Source organism: Equus quagga, chromosome 6, assembly GCF_021613505.1.
Source record: "Equus quagga isolate Etosha38 chromosome 6, UCLA_HA_Equagga_1.0, whole genome shotgun sequence".
NCBI classification, from domain to species: Eukaryota; Metazoa; Chordata; class Mammalia; order Perissodactyla; family Equidae; genus Equus; species Equus quagga.
In genome coordinates, this window is record NC_060272.1 from 130999735 (window position 1) to 131021440 (window position 21706).

General features: G+C 44.3%; 1 protein-coding gene across 2 annotated transcripts in view; it reads right to left on the minus strand.

Annotated features, from left to right (window-relative positions):
* Window positions 1-221: 221 nt before the first annotated feature.
* DCAF12 (DDB1 and CUL4 associated factor 12) overlaps window positions 222-21706 on the minus strand; it is a 32579-nt gene continuing 11094 nt past the window's right edge. The window contains exons 3-10 of one of the 2 annotated variants that reach the window (XR_006889079.1): window positions 14159-14365; window positions 12359-12419; window positions 7689-7882; window positions 6670-6735; window positions 5349-5511; window positions 2841-3019; window positions 1787-2316; window positions 222-779 (exon numbers count right to left, since the gene is read on the minus strand). Coding sequence is in view for 1 of the 2 variants with exons in the window: in XM_046664477.1 (XP_046520433.1) it covers window positions 2158-2316; window positions 2841-3019; window positions 5349-5511; window positions 6670-6735; window positions 7689-7882; window positions 12359-12419; window positions 14159-14365 (1029 nt within the window). In the remaining variant the exon portion in view is untranslated. Of the gene's footprint in view, window positions 2317-2840; window positions 3020-5348; window positions 5512-6669; window positions 6736-7688; window positions 7883-12358; window positions 12420-14158; window positions 14366-21706 lie in introns of both variants that reach the window. The other variant, XM_046664477.1, reaches the window with a different exon arrangement.

Consider the following 21706-nt stretch of genomic DNA (forward strand, 5'->3'; position numbering starts at 1 on the left):
CTGGATCCCAGAGCAACTGATCTTGGGCCAGAGCCGGGGAGCAGGAACAAGCAGGTCCTAGTGTTCGTGTGTGGGCCTTTGACCTTGAGGGAACTCTTGTGTTCCCCTTCTGCTCCCATCAATCCTGGTCCCCCCCAAGCTGACCTTCCAACCAGTCATGTACATGTGAAAGCAGCCTTTCCCTGCTGCCTCTTGGCTATACACACTCACTGGAACCACTGTGCACTGGAATAGTGTTTATTTTTTTACTTGGCAAAAAGTCAAGTGCTACATTTTTGAAAACAAAATCTCAAAAAACAATAAAATCTATTACCCATCACAGAAGAGGGTCTGGCAATAGTACAAAACATCCTACTTAAGATCTTTTTTTTTTTAAATATACAAGTCGGTTTAAAATGGTAGAAGTTCTGTGAGAACTAAGAAATCTACAGCTTGTAGTTTACAGTAGAAAAAAATTAAGACGATTAAAAGATCTACAGCATCCAGCATTTTGCTTAATTCCTGTTTATAGCACCTATTTCTCTAGGTTAGAAGATGAGAATTCTAGAATCTGTGGTGTACGCCTTGCACCACCAAGATAGGTGGACTTGCCGTCTCCCCTTCCCGCCAGCCCCCATCACAAGGAGAAGACACGCTTTTTTTCCAATCTCTCCACTTACACCCAGAGCACAGGAGGATGACTGGGAGAGCAAATTTCCTTTCCCCAGGATGGGCTGTTGACAGAAGCGGAGTACGTGCTTAGAATGGAGGAGGAATTTCGGGCTGGGAACAGCTGTTATCTGCAACATGATGCATAAAAAGCAAGGGATAACAGGACATCAGTCGGTCAGTTGCCTGCAAGTTTAAAAACCTCAGACTAAACAGACAGTTCAAGGGAGGAACAAATTACTAATCACACGGATGCTTTTACATGCACAATGTTGCTGGCTGTAGGCCACCCCATCACCATTCCAGGGCTGAGCCAACGGAGGAGTGGGAGAGGTGGCTTCAACCCCAGCCCCACCGCATTGAGAGAATGAACATGGCAGAAACGAAGCACTCACTACACACAGATAAACCCCCTGCTCACCACCCCCTCCTGGACTGAACCCAATCCAGAACGCAAACGCAGAACCCATTGGGGAGAAGAAGAAAGGCAAACACAGCCAAGGGGTCTGAGTAAGTGAATCTCAGAAGATATGAGGCCTCCAGCTCCAGGCCCCTGAGACAGCAGATCTGGTCTTGTTTGCGGGGAGGGAGAGAGAGGGTGGGATAAGGATTCTCTTTATCAAGCCCTTCCGAGCCTTCTGCAGCCTCCAGAGCTGCGTGTGGCTGGAGACCCTGATGTTTCAGGGGAGTGGCCACTGGCTAAGCAGACGGAAGCTGAAATGGAAGTGGCACACAGGCACAAATGTTCTCGCCTAGGGGCCACACAGACGGGAGCCAGGGAGGGGCCAAGCCACTGAGGGGTCCTGGTGTGAGAGCCCCAGGAAGGTGCAGTCTAACTCAAAGTGTAATCCTGGTGGTGGTTTGTTTTCCTTTCTGTTTTTACTTCCTATAATCAGTGCTGTTAAATTTTGAAAAACAAGATAAAGACCAGTCCCAAAGCTGGACTCTGTGAATAAAGTTGTTTCTTTTATAAATATTTTAATTACAAGTAATCCTCACTCCAGGTAATTTCAGTGACACACAGTACTTACAGGCACACAAGTTCATGCACACACACGCACGTGCACACACACACACACAGCCTCCAAACTTTCACAGAAAGTCTGAGGGCAACCACATAATTATAAAGGGGCCCTACCTCTGAAGAATGAAGTAAGGGGGAGAGCAACTATGTCAGCCTAAAGAAGCCAGAGAGGGAAGAGTGCGTGTCACTTGAAGAAAAAACACAAACAGGGATTAACAACAATGTTTGGTTGAGAAGCCAGAAAGAAAAAAGACAGTAAAGTAAAATTCTGATTACCAAAAGGGAAAAAACCAACCAAACAAAAAACACTTCAGATTTCTGCAAAGAGCTTCTTCCTGTCAAGAGCCCGAACCAAAGGCAAATTCCGGTGTTTCCACTAAAATATGAGGGCCTCACTCAATTGGAAAAAATCAAAAGAAGTAACAAGGAAACTGAGGATGGAAGTTAGTGTAAATCTCTGCATTTGGGGAGAGAGTTAGTTGTCATTAACTCCAGAGCCCAGCATAGTTCCCATGGAGCCCTGAAGGGAGGGGGCCTCCTGCCACAAAGAGCTTCGTTCCTGACGAGTCGTAGCAGTGGGTGTAAACAGCATTGGGGAAGAAATCAATGTCCGAAAAGTAATTCCTCCAGGTTTCATCATGATTCTACGAGAAAAGAAAGAGACTCTGTTAGCACCTCCAGCCAGGGAGCGGGAAGGGAGAAGGGGCAGGAATGCTTTCTGGCCTCCTGAAGAGGAGAAGGTCCCACATCTGCAACCTGACGTCAGGAGAATGGTGCTCATGGGAATCAGCGCCTCACATTTCCAACTGAACATGAGGGAGGAACTGAGCAGGCTGAAGAACTGCTACACAAACCTAAGGTCTCAGGGCAGCTGGAACCAAACTCGAATAATTCACTGCCAGCCTCAGTGAGAGGTTCCTTCTCCTTCCTGCTCTCCTACCACTCGGAGGGAATCCTGGGTCAACCAGTGTGTCTTATTGGGCCTGTCTTCACAGGGGCATGCAGACACAAAAGCAAAATCAAGGGACTGTGCCTCTGCTCCAAGGAGTGCCTCTCACCAGGGAAAATGTATGTGTGCAGGTGGTGTGTCAGTGGGGGTGGAGTAGGCAGAGTGAAGACAATTTTCCTGTCACTGTGCAGTAACCATTTCAGGCAGGGGCTTACTTACCAGCCAGCCTTTGCCAGTGGTTAGTTTCAGATTCTCCCCTGCCAGTTTGGGCTTGGACCCATAACAAGCAGCAAGCCTCTCTTCCAGGAACCTCTGAGCTCGGATGTCATAGAACAGCAGGGAGCCCTGCCCTGTGCCCACAGTGATGATGTGCTCATAGAAACTCACTGACCGGATCCCTGAGAGAGAGAAGAGGGCAATGAGCAAGGAGAATACGTACTTAACAGACTGAATTTCTCCAACACTGAGTCCACATGGCACCCCCAAATACCAGCCAATGCCTTTCCCAAGGCAGGTGTAGCTCATGCAAAAGCCAGAGAACCATGATGCCCCACCACCACCCAACCACTAACAGGAACCTTCCGGGTGCCCTCAGAGAAGTGCCTGACGCCTGATGATGCTCAAGATGCTTTTGGCCTAAGATCAGAAGCACGCCCTGAACCTCTCCAACTCCTCCCTGGACTCACTCAAGTCACCTTTCATAACTCTAAGCTCTTCTCCATTATATGTTTCCAACCTGTACTGAAACTGAGGGTTATCTCTATATTTACAAACCATTACATTAATAAGGACTTCCTTGTATTTGACCTAAAAGCACTACCACGGGACACTGCAAGAGGTCTTTGGCTGGTATTAAGTGTGTTATGAGGCTGGCAGACAGCCCAGAACTGAAGCACCCAAAGGAGTACTGTGTCTCACTCACAGCGTGAGTTTAGGACAAGTCACCTAGTCACTCAGGGTCATAGGGAAAACACATCTGCTACACCTGTGGATACATGTGGATGCATCTGTGCATGGGATACAAAGACGTCTCTTGGCACATAAGAGGGGCTCGATAATATTTATAGAATCAGTATTTCCTCATTAGGTGTGAAAGCTACTCCTGTAACAGTAACCAAAATCTCTTAAAACTTTCCATTGCAGACAGCATCCCAGCCAAGCCTATTTCTTCTCCCCTTACTGCTCGCATTATACATATTATTCTCTCTGTTCTGAAATGGGAGTCTCTTAACTAAAATGAAAAGAAATCCAAAACAAAAGCCACTTTTGCAATATCTGCATGAAAATAAACACTACTTGAAAAAATGAGGCTAAACTGTGATCCATATTGTGCCTTTTAGGGCTCTCAGGATAACACAGCCATATTTTTGCATGAGAACGGGGACAAAATGAGATGAAGAAGAAAATGCACTGTGTTACGTTGGATGATCCCAATTCTGGTCCTTGTCCGCTCCCCCACCGACCTGTGTGATGCTGGGCAAGTTATTTAACTGCTCTGGGTCTCAGTCTCCTCATCTATAAAACGGGGTTAACACTATTTTTTCCTACCTGCTTCTCAGAGAGTTCAGGGCAGTAAGATGAAATGAGATGTCAGATAAAGGGACTCTGAAATCTTAAAGTACAGTACAAACATAAGTCTCTCTTTTTATTCCTCAATAAAAAATGAGGGCGCTCTCATAGAGAATATTCTATAAACAATGGGAGACTGAAGACTAATTCACCCAGTGGTCAGAACTAAACAAAATATTTCCTTCAGGGGCTGGCCCAGTGGCGCAGCAGTTAAGTTCGCGTTCCTCTTTGGCGGCCCGGGGTTCGCTGGTTCGAATCCTGGGTGCAGACATGGCACCGCTTGGCACGCCATGCTGTGGTAGGCGTCCCACATATAAAAAAGTAGAGGAAGATGGGCAGAGATGTTAGCTCAGGGCCAGCCTTCCTCAGCAAAAAGAGGAGGATTGGCAGCAGATGTTAGCTCAGGGCTGATCTTCCTCAAAAAAAAAAATCTCCTTCACCTTTACTGAGGTATAACTGACATACAATACACTACACATATGTAAAGTGTATAATTTAGGGGCCAGCCTGGTGGTGTAGTGGTTAAGTTCACACTGCTTCAGTGGCCTGGGCTTCACGGGTTTGGACCCTGGGTGCAGACCTACTCCACTCATCAGCCATACTATGGAGACATCCCATGTACAAAGTAGAGGAAGACTGGCACAGATGGTAGCTCAGGGCTAATCTTCCTCATAAAAAATAAAATTGAAAAAGTATAAACATAAAGTATATGATTTATATAACTAAGTTTTAACATATATATATATATATATGTAACACAATCAAAATAAACATATTCATCACCCCAAAACTTTCCTCATGCTTCTTTGTAAACTCCTCCTCACCCCGTCATGCCATCCCTTAGCAAAAAATGAATTTTATACTCCAGGCAGGGCCCCAGCAAAAAATTACCACAGGAGAGAAAGTAGGGCTCTGTGAAAGAACATGGAAACCACCAATATCCTGACTGCTGGTTTCCACCAAGGGCTTCTGTGGCCACGTATCTGTCTGTGGTGTTTGAAGCTCTGCTGGCATTGAAGCTCCCCTCTTGTGTCACCAAACACTTCTATCAGCTTCCATAAATATCGGGATACTTATTTGGAAACCAACATAGAAACTGAAGGTCAAAACCCAAGGGCAAGGCAGATATAAGCCTGAGGGGCACCCTGGGACTCTTACCACTGCCTCGCTCCCTGGAGCAAACAGACTTGACGTTGTACGACGGCTGCCGTGGATCCAAGAAGGAGACGTGAGCTTGGGAGCCCACTGCATATACTGACCATTCACTACCATAGGCCAGACACACATTCTCACGGCAATAGGGCAGTTTGGTGGAGAGGAGCTGAAAACAGAGAGGAGAGAGGCACCCGGGGCATTAGCAGAGAGCACGCAGCAGGGCATTGTTCTTAGATGCCCACCTCTGCGGGCTTCCCTCAGACACAGCCACACAGTCAGAGACAGAAAGACAAGCCCCAGTTAAGGAAATAACGCCCTGCTCCACCCTCAGGTGCGTAAGAGAAAGAGAGGGTGACCATGATAAACAAGGAGATCGAGGTACTGAAGAAGACTGGTTAGGGAAAAAGGTCAAGCTGGAATTAAATAATCGCAAGCAGAGCAAAGGACCAAGACCTACAGGACGTTTCCAGGGATAACTCCAGGGCACTAAAGCCAAGGTCCCACTCTGTTCTCTCTGCCAGGAAGCGCCACCACCTTCCTCACTGCTCTTCAGATAAAGGGACGGATCTCTGGCTACCCTCAGCCTAAGTCTCTAATTGTATGAGAGGTGTACACTACAGAAAGCACACGCTTGGGACTGGCTCAAACCCAGACAACCCCAGTCAGCCTTAGCCCTGGATCCTTGTCACTCAGCCAATCCTCAGTGGGTGCCCACTGCATGCAAGGAACCAAACAAGGCCAGTGGAGCTCAAAGGCTGCCGTGACTTGAAGGAATGAATAACTTCCGGGGCTCTGCTTCCTCTTGAGAAAGAGTCTATCACAAAAGTAAGAAGCAGCAAAGGCCTCTGGGACAAGAAGAGGGCAAATGATCCACAGGCAGGTTTAACTTTACGCAAAACGTGCTTGTAAACTAAATCCATTTTCTCATTACCTTACACGATTATTTCAGAGATGGTTTGTCCTAATTTAATTGATCTGCAGTTGCAGTGGTTCCTAGCATTTAGGTTCTCCTGCTCTCACAACATGCAGGTAGTCAATAATCCACGCACAAAGGCTTCAAAGCGCTGTGGACTGGAGGACTGCTGGTCAAAGGAGCCGCCAAGCAAGCCCTCGCAACACCAAAGAGTCGCCCCTCTGATCTCTTTAAGAGACTTTCTTCAAGAGAGGCAGGCCAGACTCAGAAGTTCAGGCACTGAGCAATCACGTGCCCAGACTCTCGGCGAACTGGTGCCTTACTCAAGAATGAAAAGCCTTAGAGAGAATTAAAGTATTTTAAGCATAAGGTGAGTTTTTAGGTAAAACCACTGACACATGTTCATCACACCTTAGACAGTGTATTTTCAGCTTTCCAGAGATGAAAGTAGCCATCCAGAGATACTGCTCCCAATTCCTAAAAAAGCAATGAAAAACAGGTTATATTCCAATCTGTAGCACCTAACAGACAACAGTGAGCAGCGGAGGACCCTGAAGGTCGGGATCCTCCCACTCTTCACTCCTATCCCATGATGACTGTAGCAGGGTGCCAGGCATTATCAGCCTATCATCTCACCCTATGGAATGCGGCTGGACAGTATATTAAATCAAGCCTGCTTCTTGAGAGAACCCATAATGCACAAACCCATAGATCAGAGTCCTTACTGGCAACCATTCCCATGACATCCTGTCGGATAGCTGGAGCACAGCACACACATGGACAGTTTCATAAGTCTCGGCATCAGAGCTTTTATAAGTGGAGGGTCTAAGCTAGGAGAGCTAAGTCTATCCCTAAGCCATAAATATGATAGGAGATAGGAAGCTAAAGGAACTACCCTTCAAATCATGGTCTCATTCAGATTTTGGAGGGAGGCTTTCTGCTCTTTTGGCTCTGTGTCTACAGCCCAACACTCTACTTTATACCCCAGTTTCAGGAGATCTGACGCAATGATTAGGTAGGACCTGGTGGCAGTGTTGAGAAGAGGCAATGAAGAATTAAAAGAAACTGAATATCAAAGAGAAAAAAGTGATTGCTTTCAGAGGCAAATATGAAAATCACACCCAGAACAGAGCACCTGCAAAGGCATGTGCAAATGAGACAGAGTCTAACCAGAGTGGCCGTGGGGGACTCTGAGGCTGACCCACAAATGTGGATCATCCAGAGAAATACTGCAGAGCTCAGCCCAAGGGGTGGGTTTCCTAACCTCACTTATAATTTCTCACCAGCACCCCTCAGCCTTCAGGAGGTGCTCTGGGCACAGAACCAAGCTAAGCAGCAAGCACTGACTTGGGGAGGGCGAAGGGAAGTGCATAAGCCAAGAAGCTGAAGCGAGAGGAACAGGCTTCTGGGATACATTGGCAAGCTCATACCTTGTTTTTGTTGTTAAAGGCCAGAGCCCGGACCTTGCAGTTGTCAGGGTTTGTGTCCTCCTTGGGGATGTCCTTTAAGGCCTTGTGAGTGATGTGAGCGTAGACAGGGACCCGTGACACATTGTGCCTTGCATCACTTTTGGTCAACACATCATCTGTCACCTCCCAGAGTCCCATAGAACCATCACGTGAGCCTGCAAGACAGGGAGACCACAGATGTCAGACATACCCAACTCTCCACGTGACAGTCCCACAGAAGCCAAGATGGGCTTTCTTAGTCTAGCTGTTTATACATCACCCTCATATGTGCTGAAATCTGGTCAGGTGGCTCACCTCAAAACAGAGAGCAGTACGCATTTTAACAGCTACACCAAGGGGATGATTCAAATAAGGTCTAGGAGTTAAAATATAACCTTTAGGGCCAGCCCTAGCGGGCCAGTGGTTAAGTTTGGCATGCTCTGCTTTGGCAGCTGGGGTTCAGTTCCCAGGCACAGATCTACACGGCTCTATTAGCGGCCATGCTGTGCTGGCGGCCCACATACTAAAAAACAGAGGAAGATGGCATGTATGTTAGCTAAGGGCAAATCTTCCTCAGCAGAAAAAAAAAAATTATATATATATATAACATATATATATATATATATATATATATATATATATATACAACCTTCAAGCATAACATGGTTGGTGGGATTTTTCAAAAGTGAGTTTTATGCAGTTTGATAAAGCTCAGTAACTTTCCAAACCAAACGCATGGGTCACTTGGGCACGCAGGCGTAGGTAACTTGTGCTGGGCAGGAGGGTTGGGAAGCTCCACTCTAGATCAGTGCTGCTTAACCTTTTCTGAGATCTGTACTCCCGTGAGAGACTTATGAAGGTTAAAGACCCCTTTCTCTAGAAAAATACACAAAAATACCACATTGCACATTCAATTTCAGGGAGGTTCATGGGCCTCTCGAAGGCTTTCCACGGACCCAGAGGAACCACAATCCCCATATTAAGAATGACTGTTCTACATAAAATGAATGCTTAAGAAGAGAAAGAGTTTTCCTTAGCAAACAATAATGAAGTACTCAAAAAACTAAGAACACTTCTCTGTGAACTGAGCCCTGAATACATTACTAGTGGCAACCTAAAAATGGGACCATCTTTCTAGAGTACAACTGAGAAATCTGTGGCAAACCCCAGAAAGTTTGTGTCCCTACCTAGGAATAATCCACTATCACAGGCCTACATACAAAGATGTTTATTCAGAACAATCTATACGTCCAGCAATAGGACTGCCAGAAAACAGAATATCAAGAACCACTAAAAAATCCTGTTTTAAAATTCCTTTTCCAATTACTAAGACTAAAAATAACAAACGTTGGAGAGGGTGTGGAGAGAAGGGAACACTCATACACTACTGGTGGGAATGCAAACTGGTGCAGCCACTATGCAAAACAGTACGGAGATTCCTCAAAAAACTAAAAATAGAACTACCATATGACCCAGCTATCCCACTACTGGGTATCTACCCAAACAATTTGAAATCAACAATCCAAAGCAACATATGCACCCCTATGTTCATCACAGCCCTATTCACAATAGCCAAGACGTGGAAGCACCCCAAGCGCCCACTGACCAATGACTGGATAAAGAAGATGTAGTATATATATACAATGGAATACTACCCAGCTAGAAAAAAAGACAAAATCATCCCGTTTGCAACAACATGGATGGACCTAGAGGGAATTATGCTAAGCAAAATAAGCCAGTCTGAGAAAGACAAACACCAGATGATTTCATTCATATGTGCAATATAAACAAGCACATGGACAAAGAAAACAGTTCAGTGGTTACCAGGGGAAGGGGGGTGGGGGTGGGCACAGGGGGTGAAGGGGAGCACTTACATGGTGATAGTCAAGAAATAATGTACAAGTGAAATCTCACATTGATGTAAACTACTATGAACTCAATAAAAAAAATTTTTTTTTAAAAATTCCTTTTCCAGTGAAGTTATTGCCAACTCTCCTTTGAGACGAGAACGTGCCCTTCCCACACTGCAAATCTCCTGAATGCTTCAGAGTAAAAATTGGCTAACATGGGAGAAATATCATCCAATTTATTTGCATCATAAGGCTTGTGTGCAGGGGTTCAAAGCAGAGAGTCCATCATGTGTGAAGTCTATAAAAGGCCAGAGACAGAAGGGTACATCTGCAGAACTACACGTGGTTTACTATGCAAATTGAAAAATAAAACCACACAAGTTTTTCTTCAAGCATACTGAAATGCTGAAAGAATTTTACAACAAATTGTATACTTATGCCTATATTCTACCATCAACATTTTATTATACTTGCTATATCACATATCTATACGTCCATCCCTCTATATGAATCTTATTTTGACCAACTAAAAAACATGTAGTGAAAAAAAAACTAGCAAGATATATTTCAAAATGTTAATAGTGCTTATCTCTGGGAAGGGATATTATGGGTAATTCTTGTTTCCTTTTTTGTTTATCCGTATTTTAAAAATTTCTTCAAAAGTATTACTTTTACAATAAGGAAAAATATTTAAAAAACTAATTTGGCAGCAACAGGAAGATTAAATTGGAGGAGATAAGACTGGAAGCAGAGAGAAAATATGGAAAGATATTGGGGTAACTCAAGAGATAGATGACAAGCACTCAAGTAGAAAAGACAGAAAAGAAATTGAGGATATAAGAGAGATTTTGGAAAATAGTGTAACATGGCTAGGTAATCTAAGGAGATGGAAGAGCTAAGACAAGCCTAGTCCTCGGGCTGTGCACCTGGGTGGAAGGAGGGAGCATTCACCAACATACATCAATGGGGGCGGGTGGCATGTGCACAGTGAGTCTTGGAAGGGAGATGATGAGTTTGACTATACTGATTTTGAGGTGGAATGTTCATGGGTTGACGCTCATCATTAAATCTGCACATTAACACTGGTTAAGAAGCATTAAGCATTTTCAATATGGCAGCCACTACGTATTACCTCATTTAATCTTCCCAATGACCTCTGAAGTGCATATAATCATTATCCACGTTATTGATGAGGAAACCCAAGTCTCAAAAAGCTTAAATAACTTGCCCAAGATCACGGTGCTAATAAGGTGTAGAACCAGGATTCAAATTCAGGTCTCTATTACCAGACCCAATGTTCTTAAAAGTTGCTACAGGGCCAGTCGCAGTGGCCTAGCGGTTAAGTTTGGCACATGCTGCTTCGGTGGCCCAGGTTTGGTTCCCGGGTGCAACCTACACCACTCATGTGTCAGTGGCCATGCTGTGGCAGCGGCTCACATACAAAAAAAAAAAGGAACATTAGCAACAGATGTTAGCTCAGGGTGAATTTTCCTCAGCAATAAAGGAAGATGATTGGCAACAGCTGTTAGCTCAGGGAAACTCTTCCTCAGCAAAAACAAAAAAAACACAAACAAACAAAAACCACCCACAAAAAACCCCAAAACCTGCTATAATGTTCAGAAGATGTTCAAGACTTGGGAGTTGTCAGCCTAAAAACATAGGACACTAGCGAGGTATCTGAAAGAAGAGATGGGAGGTTCCCAAAACAAAGCCAAGGCCTAGCTCCCATCAACCAAATTTAGTGTGGGTTACTGTCAAAGGGACAGTCCCTATAGAGGTGACATGACTCAGCCTCTGCCCTCAAGGAGCTCTCATTCCTTGGGGAGACAAATGACAGGGAATCCAAAAGGTTCTGCACTCTTCCTGGGTAATTTTAACCTTCGACTGTTTGTTCATTAGATTATCTTCCCTCTTGGCTGCTTTTTGTTGCCTTGCAAAGAATCCAAAGAAGAAATATTTATGTTCCTTTAGCTTTGTTAGCTGCAGTTCTAAGCACGGGCTTTAAAATCAGACTCGGATTCAGATCCTGTCTCCATTTCTCATTATTTGTGTGGCCTTTGGCAAGTTATAATAACCCCTCAGAATCTAAATTTCTCATTTGTGAAATGAGGCTAATAATACAAATCTAGCATTGCTTTGAGGATTGTAAGTGAAGTATTTAATTAAGCAACTATTATAATTATTTTTATTTTGGAATCTGGAATGGGGAACTGTATTTTTACATATGGGTATCAAGCAAAGCGGGTTAGCACTCTGAGCCCACTTTCTAGGCTGCTGTGGGTATCGAGAACGCATTTTTGTTTCTCTAGGTTATCTTCTCTGCACTCATTTCCGTTATTTTCCTGGCTATTCCATCACTGGGAAAGAAATTCCCCCAATCCTATACAGCTTTTCTCAAGAAACTTAACGTTATATAGTTGTACAGAAAATGAAATTGCTCCTAATACTTTGCAGAGCACATCACTTTTTCCAAAACACTTTCACAATCATTATCTCAATGAAGCCCCACCAAAATGTCTCAACATGCTAACATGCTTTTGGGAACAAGGCAGAGTATGAATAATGAATGAAGTATGCCAGTGCCTTTACATTCCAGATCAGGAAAACACAGGAGAAATAACTTATATGATGTGATAAGTCAGAGAAAGAGCCAATATGGGAAGCAAGATCTGGCTTACTGGGCCATCTTACTTGATGGTCTGCTTACTGGGCTATCTCCAATCACACCACTAATGCTTTTCACCCTCCAGCCTCTCTCCCTCCCTGCCACACCAAAAGCTCCCTACAAAAGGGCAATTTTACCAGACACCGCCATACTGTCGCTGATCCATGCAATGGAAAAGATCCAGTCCTTGTGTCCATCCTTGGGGAGGAAGGAGTGACAGGTACAGGGAGGAAAAAAAAGAAATTAGTAAAATCAAGATCACAATGCACATTCTTGAAAAGCATACAAGCCTCACTGAAAATATCTTTGTAAAAATTACAACTCTGATCTCTGATGATCTTTTTTTTTCCTTCTTCTCCCCAAAGCACCCCAGTACATAGTTGTATGTTGCAGTTGTAGTCCTTTTAGTTGTGGCATGTGGGATGCCACCTCAACATGGTCTGATGAGTAGTGCCAGGTCCACGGCCAGGATCCGAACTAGCGAAACCCTGGGCCGAAGCGGAGCTCGTGAACTTCACCACTCAGCCACGGGGCCGGCCCCTCTGATGATCTTAACCACAGGGCATGATCCCACAATCTTTAACTTCTGTCTTGAGGAGTCCAAGCTGGAACGGAACTGGCATTGCTGTGGGCAATAAACATGTCCGGTGGACACGCAGCTCTCGCCTATCTCTGGATGTCTTATTTGGGACTCCTACACACAATCACCCACCTTGCATCCCTCTAACTTCATCCCACCACTCTCCTCCTTGCTTCCTGGGACAATAGCTATAACTGACCTCTCTGCTGTTCCTTCTGTCTGGAACTCTCTTCCTCCAGACATCAACATGGCTCGCACCCTCATTTCCTTGAAATCTCCCCTATGTCATTCCTATCAATGAGGCCTTCCCTGACTCTCCTCTGAAATAGCATTCTCCACTACACTCTCCATGCCTTTAGTCTGCCTTTACTTCCTTCCATGGCACTAACCACGCTCTGACATACTGCTGGTAAATATTTATTGTTTATATGGTTTATACATTGGTTCATATGTCTCCCTCCATTAGAATGCAGGCTTTAAGAGGGTGGGGGCTTGGGGACCAGCCCCACGGCACGGTGGTTAAGTTTGGCATGCTCTGCTTCAGGGTCCCAGGTTTGCAGGTTCAGATTCTGGGCACAGACCTACACCACTGTCAGCCATGCTGTGGTGGCAACCCACATACAAAGTGGAGGAAGACTGGCACAGATGTTAGCTTAGGGTGAATCTTCTTCAGCAAAAAAAAAAGGTGGGGGGAGGGGCTGGCCCACTGGCATAAAGGTTAAGTTCGTACACTCTGTTTTGGCAGCCCAGGGTTTGCTGGTTTGGATTCGGGGCACAGACCTACACACTGCCTACCAAGCCATGCTGTGGCATGCTTCCCACATATAAAACAGATGAAGATGGGCACAGATGTTAGTTCAGGGCCAGTCTTCCTCAGCAAAAAGAGGAGGACTGGCAGCAGATGTTAGCTTCAGGGCTAATTTTCCTTTAAAAAAAAAAAAAAAAAAAAAGAGGGTGGGGGCTTTATCTGTTTTATTCACTGCTATGTCCCCAGTGTCTAAAACAACTGGCTATGGAAGGCTCAATAAATAGTTGCTGAATGAATGATTTAATAAACTTGGCTCTCTGACTTTAGACAGTGGGAGATGTGTGAACACTGTGGATTCAAACACCAACCTACTGATGCTGGCCCCTTTACCAAAAACACGCTCTGTCAACACGCTGGATACTCCCGATGGAAAGTTCAGTCCCCATTGTGATATCTCCACCCCCACACCTCACTCCCAAGTCCCTAGAGTCAGCAGAAATCTAGAGGAAACCACTCACCAGGGGGCTTATGGGAGGAGGATCCATGTTACCTGCCAAGCTCTGTTTAAAAACAAGGCTACTTCTAACTACAATTATTGGGGAAACTTACATCTCCCACACACACAGGATCTAGCGTAGGCAGCCGGTAGATGGCAAGACTGTTGGGGTTGTCTCCTCCGGTGGCTAACAGTGTCCTAGAGGGATTAAGCTCGATGGCATGGATACCACAGCCCTGCTGGGTCACACATCCAGGTTCTCGGTCCTTCAGAATGGGAATCTTGGTGATCTGGCTTGTCTGGACATCCACTACAAATAGCTACAAGAGAAAAGGGATACAGAAGCTGAACACAGTTTCTCTGTCATGTGAGTGACCCTGGTACAAACATCCATTCACTCAATTATGCGTCAAACACTTAATTAACGTCTACTACACGTTAGACCCTGGGAATTACTAAAGGCATGGTCAGGGCTACTAGTGAACTAAACCTGACTAAAGATTTCCTGCCAGTTCAAGCATATTTTATATATGTTATCTACACATGCATAGAAACTTATAAACAAAACACAATTCCCAGAACACATCACAACCACTATTAAAGTATCCGTGAATATCACTTGGTTTGCTGGGGGGGCCTGAGACACAGGACAAGAGTTATAATATCTCACTGCTGGTCTCATTCACACCCACCATTCTGCTCTGTGCCCCCAGGCCTCTGCTCATGCTGCTGCTTCTCCCTGGAACATTGTTCTCTACTTCTTTACCAACCTAACCCCATTTCACTCTCCAAGATTCAACTCGGAGAAATGTTTTATGGAAAAGATCAGTATTAGAGAAAGGGCATTCCCGACAGATTATGAAGCTCTTTATGTGATTCAATGGTTCATTCCTCCATTCATTCGCTCATTCAGTACTAAGTAAATGCGAAGTACTGTTCTAGGTACTAGGAATGTAACTATGAACAAGAGAGAAATAACCTCTGCCCTCATACACCTTATAGTCTAGGAGGTTGATTTAAAATCCTGTCAGCAATTCTCGTGATGAAGCCAAATCATGTGAAATCTTTGTATAAAGAACCCTACTGCTGGCATAGGAAGGAGATCTATGAAAGGAGAGACTAGATGAGTCTTACATTTAAAAGATAAAAAGGAAAGGAGGAATAGGCTGGAACAGGAGTGCCAGGCAGAGATTGAGGAAAAATTCTAAAAAGGAGGTGGAGTTGGGGGGACAACCACTACTGCGTCTGCAATGTAACCCTGACGACTACCTAAGGCAGACTCCCTGCCTAACGCACACCATTGCCGATGTGTCCTACAGGCATCTTAAACTCAGTGTGTCCATCTAACGCCACCACACTCTCCCCAGTCGCCAAGCCTGAGCTTTATCCTAGACTCTTCCTTTTCCCTCATTCCCATCATCAATCTAGTCCTGCCAAACCTACCTCCTAAATATTCTTTCAGTCAGCTCCTTTCTCTCCATCCTCACCCTTATCACCTCTTCTCTGGACTACTGCAAATGGTCTTTGTGCCTTCAAGCAAGACTACCATCAAAACTATTCTCCACACTATAATCAGTCATTTTCATAAACATGGAAATCCTCTCATGTCAATTAAAAAACATGCAATGGTTCCCCTTCCCCTAAATCTGAGCTCCTTAGCATGGAATCAAGACTCATCTCAATCTGGTCCGTACTAATCTCTCTAGTTTCACGTCCTGCCATGGACCTAATGCTCTAGAAATAACTGCTTATTAACTACTAGGCACACAAAAATCTTCAATGAAATATAACTATTTTGATTCATGCTCATGCTGTTTACAAGGCCAGATATGCCTTCCTCTCTTTTCTTTACCTGGCCAACATACACAATTCAGTTTAGACATGTCCTTTCTCTGTATTCCCTAAATGTCCAGGCTGGTTAAGTTCCTCTCTTGTAGGCTCCAAAGATACCCTGCTACCCATAACACTCAGACCATATCATACTAATTTAAAATCTTGACTTGTCTCTCTTCCCCATTAATAATGCCCTCCAATTCCAAGAGCACGGGATTTATCTTATTTGGTTCTATAACCCTGCCCCAACAACGCAAAGCTACCTAGTGAACACCTGTAGTAGCCACCTCTCAGAAGCCTGCCCAACGATGTTAGGGTGCCCCCACATCCCTGCACTCAAAGTGGGGCCCTGCAGCTGTCTGTTTGACATAAGCCAAGATCTCCAGATGACAGCACTGTCCAAGGGCGGCCCTGCGTCTCAGGGAGAACCAGTCCAGAGGCTAGACTGGACTGGGTCATTAAAATTCTCTCAGGAGCATGGAACTAGATGGTGGCACGAGACCAAACTTCCTGTGTGGCCATTTTCTACCAAAGCCAGTCCCCAGAGAAAAAGAAACAGAAGAGAGGAGGCATGGACATCCTTGGTTCCTAGTGGCCTTCCAACTCCTAGCTCTGTTTCCTTCTGAGATCCAGGGATATTTCCTGCTCTTGGGTTTTACGAACAAACCCTTCCAACACATGAGTGGGTCTCTTACCCTTCTAAACAAATGACCTCTAAGATAGCCCCTCCCAAGTTTAACGAAGCAAAATTAACTGTTCACTCACACGTTTGTGCTGTGTGGAACAATGCATCCATAACACATTAGCTTCCAGACCAGTGATTCCCAGACTGATTATCACGATAACTTACGGGATTTTTTTTTCTTTTTTCTTCTTTATAAAATAAAAACAATGCCCAGCCCTACCCTAAAAGTCTTCCAATTAGAAATTTTGGAGTTTTGGGCCACTAAAATGGAATTTTTTCACAGATCTCCAGATGAATCTGTTGATGGCCTGGGTTTAACAACCACTGATCTACACCCTTGCTATTCACAGGAGCACCTGGGAGCTTGTCAGAAACAAAGCTCAGGTCCCTCCGTTGGCCTATTAAATCAGATTCTGGAGTTCCTCAAGATCTCCTCCAGGTACACTAAAGTCTGAAAGAGAATCTACTCTGTACACTGACAGCAATGGTATGACAAGATTGCATACAAGATGGGGGCCGGCCCCGTGGCCGAGTGGTTAAGTTTGCGCGCTCCGCTGCAGGCGGCCCAGTGGTTCGTCAGTTCGAATCCTGGGCGCGGACATGGCACTGCTTATCAAGCCATGCTGGGGTGGCATCCCACATGCCACAATGAGAAGGACCCACAACTAAGAATATACAACTATGTACCGGGGGGCTTTGGGGAGAAAAAGGAAAAATAAAATCTTTAAAAAAAAAAGATTGCATACAAGAGTAAACTGTGACCTGTAACCCGGAAAGGGCTGAGTTTTTTCTATGGAATCTGATGGCTGGCTAAAACTTTAAGAATTATTTTAGTCTATTCCTTTGCCTTAAATCAGGGCTCCATTTCTGTCATCCAGAAAAGGTGAGGAGAAATATATTCATATATTCACGTAAAAAAATCTCAAGTACAACATCTCCAGTTTTGAAGTTGGGAAAGATCTAGGCTTGAATTCCAGATTGGGTACCTATTAGCTGTGTGATTTTGGGCAAGCCACTTAACCTTTCTGAATTTTGTTTCTTATCTATAAAACTTGAATAATATGTATCTTATAGGGCTGCTAAGAGATCTAATAAAATGTAAAGTGTCTAGCACAGGGCTCAGCACAGAATAGATGATTAACAAACAATAGCTAACATAAATATGTTATTCTGATGTTTGTTTAGTTTTGCAGGGTGTAAGAAAGACTTCTACACTGGATGAAAAACATTTGATACAAGAGAGGTGGACAATATGCTAACAGGTGGGTATGCAGAGGGCCCAGGAAACCAAGAGTTTACCCCCCAACCACACCCAAATCCTTGTAGAGGAATGACAAAGCACCGTGTGAAGGATAGAACCTTTCTGCTTCTTCATACGAAGGGAGAGGGATGTGGACGAGCTGCCACAGAATTATCTCCCCAAGCTGACAAGGAGCCAAGGCTTCACACAGTTCCATATCCCATATCCCAGAATGGGGCTGCTCCACATTAACCTACTGGGATCCCAGCCAGAAACTAGCAGCATGGTACCCAGCCTGCAAGGCTGAGCCTCAATGGCTCCCCGCAGCCTACACTCTAGGACAGAGGGAAAAAAACAATGCAAACGGCCTTACACTCAGGAAGACTGTAAGACTAGCGGGTACATCTCCGCATGCACGTGTATACAGACACAGGCAAACGTGCGCACATGGAAAGATCAAGGCGGCTTAACAAAAGGGAGAGGCTCACCAAACTCAAGGGTGTTCTAGCTAGAGCATAACGGAGAGAAAAAAGCAAACCCACACAGGTCACACAGATACCAAGATAAACTAGACGGAGTCAGACAGTAAAAGGTAAGTGGGCAGCCTAAACCTGCTGAAAATTGGAGAAAGAGGAGAAATGAAATCAAAGCAGAAGAATCCATCCTTATCCCAGACCAAGAAGATGAGGAGGAGAAAAAGAGAGAGCCGAGACAAAGAGACACAAGAGGGGCCAGCCCAGTGGCTCAGTGGTTAAGTGCGCACGTTCCGCTTCTCGGGGGCCCAGGGTTTGCCGGTTCTAATCCCAGGTGTGGACATGGTATTGCTTGGCACACCATGCTGTGGTAGGTGTTCCACATATAAAGTAGAGGAAGATGGGCATGGATGTTAGCTCAGGGCCAGTCTTCCTCAGCAAAAAGAGGAGGATTGGCAGCAGATGTTAGCTCAGGGCTAATCCTCCTCAAAAAAAGAAAAAAAAAGAGAGACATAAGAGAAAATGGTCAGACAACATGTACCAGAACTAAACACATGTGAACTCTGCAATTTCAATTTTAGGAATTTATGCTAAGTGATGGGTGAACAGTTTCAACTCCAGTGCAGCATTTTTAAACTAGTGAAACACCACAGGGGATTGGGTATAGCCACACAATGGCCTATTTACACAGCCTTTAAGAATGATAGAGTAGAAGATATTTATTAACATGGAAATCTGCTCATGCTACAGTGTTAAATAAGTAAGCTTTAAAAAACATAATTCCAGGTGCTGGCTCCGTGGCCGAGTGGGTAAGTTCACGCGCTCTGCTGTGGTGGCCCAGGGTTCGGATCCTGGGCGCGGACATAGCATCGCTTGTTAGGCCAGGTTGAGGCAGCGTCCCACATCCCACAACTAAAAGGACCTGCAACTAAGATATACAACTGTGTACAGGGGGAGTTTGGGGAGATAAAGCAGGGGAAAAAAAAAAAAAAAAAGATTGGCAACAGTTGTTAGCCCAGGTGCCAATCTTAAAAACAAAACAAAACATAATTCCAGGGGCCGGCCCAGTGGTGTAGTGGTTAAGCTTGTATGCTCTGCTTCAGTGGCCCAGAGATTGCAGGTTCAGTTCCTGGGCAGGGACCTACACACTGTTCATCAAGCCATGCTGTGGTGGCATCCCATATACAAAAATGGAGACGGATTGGCATAGATGTTAGTTTGGGGCCAATCTTCCTCACCAAAAAACCCCAAAGAACAAAAAACCATAATTCCAGGTATGTTAATATATATATATTTTTTACAATGAACACATATGCATAATAAAAAAAAGAAAAGAAAAGGATCAGAGGCCTTGAAATAACAAGGAGCTGCACTCACTCGGGACTCCAATGATGCCAGGAGAATCAGGCACTCTGTCCAGACGGTCTCTACAACCTAGGTGCCCGCCCACCTGCATCCTGCTGTGCAGAAACTAGGGGTATGGCTGAACTCAATAGCTGCTTGAACAATCAAGACTTTGTAGCAACAAATATTTTAGACCGTTCAGGAGCAAGAAGAGTTGTCACACCCAGAAAGCCCAGGTCACTGTTTCTACTCCAAGTCTATTAAGGCAAGACCACAGGATTATTTAAAGTAAAGTAACACTTTCTGGGTCCCTATTATACAAGTAACACATCATAAGCTAGGAAAAAAACTGTAAAACATAGAAAAGCAGAAATCAGAAAATAAAAACAATCACAATCCTACCACCACTTGGTGTATTTTCTTTCAGGTCCTTTACTACACACCCAGTGAGAAGAGTACATCTTTTTCTCCATTTATAAAAATGTGATTCCCTTACATAATACTTTACATCTTTTTATTTGATACAGTAGTATCACATTTCCAAATTAACCAATATACTTCTATATAATTTTTAATGGCTATAAGGTAGTTCACAGTATGGGTATACCAGCATTTATTGAATAGATTTCCTATTGTTGAACACTTATGCTGTGTCCAAATTATCAGTAGTACAAAACACACTGCAATGAGCATCCTTGTGTCTAAATCCAGGTGTCTGCTCAACACCCAGACTTCTTACTCTCTGAATTGTGAACCCAAGCTCATTCTCCTAAAGATGGCTGTGGGGCTGTCTTGCCGAGATCAGAAATGTTCCATCATGTTAGCTCCTGAATTCTGATATTTTCCTACTAAAATCATGATTTTGTGGGAGGAGGATCGTATTAGGATTTACAATTATCCTGGATTTAAGTGACATAATTCTTCACAAGCTTTATGTTTAACAAATTCAGTAAACTGATTTCTAATCCCTGATTTTGGAGGTCTCTGTTAAAAATGGAATAAGTCCTGAGAGCTTCGCCAAGACACCTAAGATTCTACCTAGTACCTGATGAGGATTTTTAGGCTGGTTAATTTTAAAACGGTTTATGATGAGGATTTTTAGGCTGGTCAATTTTAAAACTACAGATGAGAAGCAGGCTCCAAGGAGTGGAGTTTGCTTGTCCCTTTGTTGGGAAACATTTACATTTCTAAGAGAAACCTCTATCTGTGAAGATGCCTCCCTCTCTGTGCCAGGAAGAAGGGGGATGGCCTTATCTCTAGAAACTCTTAATCAATGCCAGAGGCCAGAACTTAAGTTGTTTACTGTCTGGCAACCTCATGTAACTGACCCCCCCCCCCAAATCCTCCTCTGTCTTTAGCTGAGGATAATATTCAAGCGGTGACTTCTGCCATTTACTCAATCTGGTTTGATTCTTATCTAAAAGTTGTGGGACCCCCAAATGGCCGGACCCTACGGGCACTGATACCGTTTTAATTTTTTTACATATTCTTTGTCTTGTAAAGAGATAACTCACATACCTGTGCCTTAAATTTAGCTCTAACCCTCAACTTGGGGCAGCAGAGGCTCCGACTGCCCATGGGTCCTATCCCTATGCTATTCTATTCTCTAAATAAAAGAGCACTACTGCCAGATCTTAAGAGTCTAAGAAATCTTTCTTTCGACTCCTCGGCTCACCGACCCCGCATCAGTACCTACCAAAGACACCACGGGCTGTGACAGCATACAACTGAAGTTTAGCTACTTGAGGCGCCTCAACAAACATTTGGTAAAAAAACTTCCTCTTAGGCTATAAAATCAGGCCAACTGAGTATTGCCTTATATAACTACAAATCCCATGTCCAACTTCCAAGTGATACTATCCAATCAGAAAAACAAGGGCAAATAAAAGAACTGGCCTGATCTCATACAAATCCTCATGTTTTCCCACAGAAGATGGAAATTGATTTTTATAGTACTCAAGGATGCTAATAGTTAATGTACAGATTATTCAGAAGAGAACAATTTCTATATAAGATATTCTCAGCTTTTTGTTCCCCAGTAGTATCTCCAGGCATAAGGCCTTCCACTCAGAATTAATAGGAATCC